The sequence below is a fragment of the Ptychodera flava genome, unplaced genomic scaffold (assembly GCF_041260155.1).
Source record: "Ptychodera flava strain L36383 unplaced genomic scaffold, AS_Pfla_20210202 Scaffold_31__1_contigs__length_3010019_pilon, whole genome shotgun sequence".
In the NCBI taxonomy this organism is placed as follows: domain Eukaryota; kingdom Metazoa; phylum Hemichordata; class Enteropneusta; family Ptychoderidae; genus Ptychodera; species Ptychodera flava.
In genome coordinates, this window is record NW_027248353.1 from 2,788,443 (window position 1) to 2,792,410 (window position 3,968).

At 36.2% G+C, this 3,968-nt stretch overlaps 1 protein-coding gene across 5 annotated transcripts in view; it reads right to left on the reverse strand.

The window, feature by feature from the left end:
* Positions 1 to 2,946: 2,946 nt before the first annotated feature.
* LOC139127414 (high affinity cGMP-specific 3',5'-cyclic phosphodiesterase 9A-like) overlaps positions 2,947 to 3,968 on the reverse strand; it is a 63,644-nt gene continuing 62,622 nt past the window's right edge. For 3 of the 5 annotated variants that reach the window (XM_070693335.1, XM_070693336.1, XM_070693333.1), the window contains one exon: positions 3,608 to 3,784. In XM_070693335.1, coding sequence (XP_070549436.1) covers positions 3,746 to 3,784 — 39 coding nt within the window. In that variant the 3' untranslated portion in view covers positions 3,608 to 3,745. Of the gene's footprint in view, positions 3,785 to 3,968 lie in introns of all 5 variants that reach the window. The other 2 variants (XM_070693337.1, XM_070693334.1) reach the window with 2 other exon arrangements.

Here is a 3,968-nt window from a genome sequence, read left to right on the forward strand (position 1 = left end):
ATATGTGTGTCTGTACTGTGTCTGTGTGTCGTCTGCTCCATGCACACTGTGTTGCTCGGTCACGCACAGGATTGTAACATCTAAGTCGGTTGCTGTGACAACTCTTTTGGGTTGGAAACGGTAGCCGACTGGTTTTGTGTGAGGCCTAGCAGCTAGGCGATGTTGCCGTGAGTGTGTGGGGGTTCGAATCCCGTTTGGGTTATAGTAAAAAAATTGTTTCACTGGGCAGTTCAAATCACAATTGTGTCTTCTCATTTTCAAACGCCCAAACTCTCATTTCAAGAATGGTGGAGTTTTTGGTCAAATGCAACAGGCTTGGCTTTCCATGCATTTGTGTTAATTAACATGATTGGAACTAATTTGGGATACTTGGATTGTGAAGTAATGTCGATGTAATCTGCAAATGTAACCTCATCTACTTTTCTTTTTAAGTTACACACTTGTTTTTAATGAGAACACCATTAGAAGTAATTTGGGAAAATTGGATCTTTATATTTATCAAATTTCTCAAAAGTGTTAGGTGCCCATAGCTGAATGTTGCGATATTACAAATTACTCACAAAAACGAGTGTGTAACTTAAAAAAAGAAAGCAGATGAGGTTACATTTGCAGATTATATCGACATTACTTCACCATCCAATTATCCAAAATTAGTTTCAATCGTGTTTGAGTAATTTGTAATGTTGCAACATTCAGCTATAAGGGCATCTAATACTTTTGAGAAATTCGAAAAATATAAAGATCCAATTATCCCAAATTAGTTCCAATCATGTTAATTATGGCTGGTCGCTAAGTTTACCGTATAATCAGCCCAAAGCCATTGTTCTTAAGGGTGACTATGGACTTGAATGTTCTAAATGGAATTCGGGGTGAACAGGTTGAAAAGATAGTAGTTGACACCATGTGTGACCTAAAATGATCATTTTCATCGTTTATTTAGAAAAGGAATCAAGTGAAACAGAAAGAATATCCATATTGTGAACGATGTTGTACAAATCTTTTATAAAGTGATTGGTAAATAGTTAAACAAAACGAAACGGGGGGAAAGTTTGAAATAACTACACGGGAACATATGGAATATTCCATCGGCTTTAGCGTGCCAAGACTTCAGTGGGATGACAAGATCAAAAAGACGGAAGAATTGCTCATGGTATTATAACTAATCCTCAAAGAGACAAAAGGCTGGTTCACAGGCAAAAAACCAAGGGAAATAAAGTAAACACATAGCTATCATGATTCTGTAAGTTGAGAAAAATGTACAGTGCAAAGAAAACCTTAGGAACATACTCAGTACCTTTATAGAAGACACAAAGAAATGCAAAATAACTTTCTGATAGGTTAACTCGATAAAATACTTTAAAACTCTCAAAAGTTCAAGGGTTATCCGAAAAAGACATTTTAAATGTTCAACTTTTTCCAAATTATGTAGGTAACTTCTAATACAGCTTCCTGTTGATTGATGTCGATTAGACTCACAGATGTTACACTGGAGATTCATTCCAAACAATTATTATTTCACAGTTTGCAGAAACTTTTCCTGATATGCCAAGATTTGGGATATGACAAAATTCAGATGAAATTTTGCCTAACATTTAACCAATTCATCAAGGAAAATGAAACAAAAAGTAAATCATTATTCAGAAAGAAAGGAAAAAAATACATGTACATGTCACTGTGTACTATACATAAACGGACATAATCTCATTTTAGGGTATTCACATTCTATAAACCATGGGTCTAAATATGGGCCTATCAGCTAAGTCGTCCTCTCCAGAGCATGGCTCGAAATATAGGCCAATCTTGATCCACCAAGAATATTTTCCCCTAAAATCATGAAAGTACTCATGAAATGAAGTAAACATGAAATTACTTTCATGATTCTTTCAGGGTGCCATACACCTGTAATCTTTTATCAAAACACGGATGTGTTGCGATGTCATTAATTGTAAAAATGAATGTATATGATGCATGGTACTGTTATAAACACATCTACAATCAGTTACAGTCCACAAATATTAAAAATCACGACACATCAAAAAGACTTCTTCAACATTTTTTCTTCAAAAAGACGTATCAGTAATGTTTCAATTTAGAAGACCTGTTAAACTTAAGAAATTGAATGAGAATTTAAACAAGAGGTAAATCAAACATAAACGAAAGGGTGGAGTCATTATGTAGAGACAATCCTAAAAATTGGCAATATTCTACCGTATCCTTTGAGTCTGGCTGCCATATAAATATGTTTACATAGAGTCTCGGTTAACCTGACCCCTATGCTACCAAGGGTAAGACACCCAGTTCAGTAGGGGGCGCTTCACAATAATGTCTGCTCCCTTTTTGAAGCCAAACAAAACCCAGCCTCGTTCCGGAGAAGCAGAGATAGCTGTAATGGCGCCATCTAGTGACACAACAGACACATGAAACTGACGATGATATGGGTTTCACGGCCTACAGTCACGTTTCATTACATCAAGGGATGACATTGCATTTATGTCTACCAGTTAAACTTTAGGGAAACTCATAACATCGTATATACGTAGAAGGGCCCAATTGAGAAATACTTTTTTTGTGAAATCCCTCTACCCACCAAGTTTGAATCAAACAATTACAGAAAGAAATCCACGATCTAATAACTCTAGTCACTGAAATTGCAAAAGTTTACAGGAAAATATCTTAATCTTAAATATATATATATAAATAGTATTTAAGACTATGAGCTTCGAACAAAGTGCAATATAAATACATCCAGTGTATAAATATATTTTTCTTTTCAAATTTTGTTTTCACCCATACGATAACTATTTGACACACTTTACTTTTCCTTTTACTCACGCGTTCTTAATATTTGGAATTGTTTTGTCTTTCAGATTAATCCGCAGATCTACTTTCAATAGCTTTGCACTTTCAGGCGGTTTTAAATATATTTTTCTTTTCAAATTTTGCTTTCACCCATACGATAACTATTTGACACACTTTACTTTTCCTTGTACTCTCGCGTTCTTAATATTTGGAATTGTATTGTCTTTCAGATTAATCCGCAGATCTACTTTCAATAGCTTTGCACTTTCAGGCGGTTTTAAAGCTGCCGTGAAGTACCGGGTCGTCTGCGTTCTTTTACGTCATGTTTGTTTCCCTGGTGACTGACGTTCGTACGTTGCCGGCCTTCAACTTCTTCAGGGAGGCGCAGTTCTCGTTGTGTGGCTAACGCATTCGTGGACTTTTTTTGTAGTTTTGCGGTAGCTGCGTACACATTTGAAAAAGAGTTAACGTTTTCTTGTTAAGACGGATGTGCAAGTGCACCGTGACAAGATCAAATGTTCTGTGCTTTCCCCTTTCTGACTGTGGTTAATCGTTTCAATAGAGAGGTTGGTAGGTGTATTGACACAGTTGACCAATGGATACGTTGAGTGTAGCAGAAACACAATTATTTACAAGGTATTGACAATACGAAGCCTCAGTGAAAACTTAATTGTTAGCTCCGGAATATTATTCCATGCTGAAAGACAGTTAACAAATCGGGACTTTTTGAATGGATAATGACATAACACAAAAACTATGAAATATTGCTACTTTTCATAAAATAGTTGATTCCTCCTGTTGTATAAAATTGAACTTATTACATTGTCTTTTCCGGTCGAAAATGTTATCAAACGAATATCCGTCATATTTCAAGAAGAACATGGTAAAGAATTGGTGAGAATCCGAGTAGTGTGAGGGGTAAGTAGCGTGTCCATTTTAAAAGTCTTCACTTCTCCTTGACGGCCAGCGGTTCCTTTCGTTTCTTCTGTAAGAGAGGGGAACTTGTGATCAAAAACTTCATTCTAAGTTTTTTTTGTGCACTCGACGGTGTCTGTAAAATTAAAAACTTCATTTAGCAGGAATATTGGCGAAATCCGTCCCCCGAAATGCAAAGCTACCCTCTGAAGGTTGTAGGTTACGATGATGGAAACAGTATTTGCCTGTTCCCT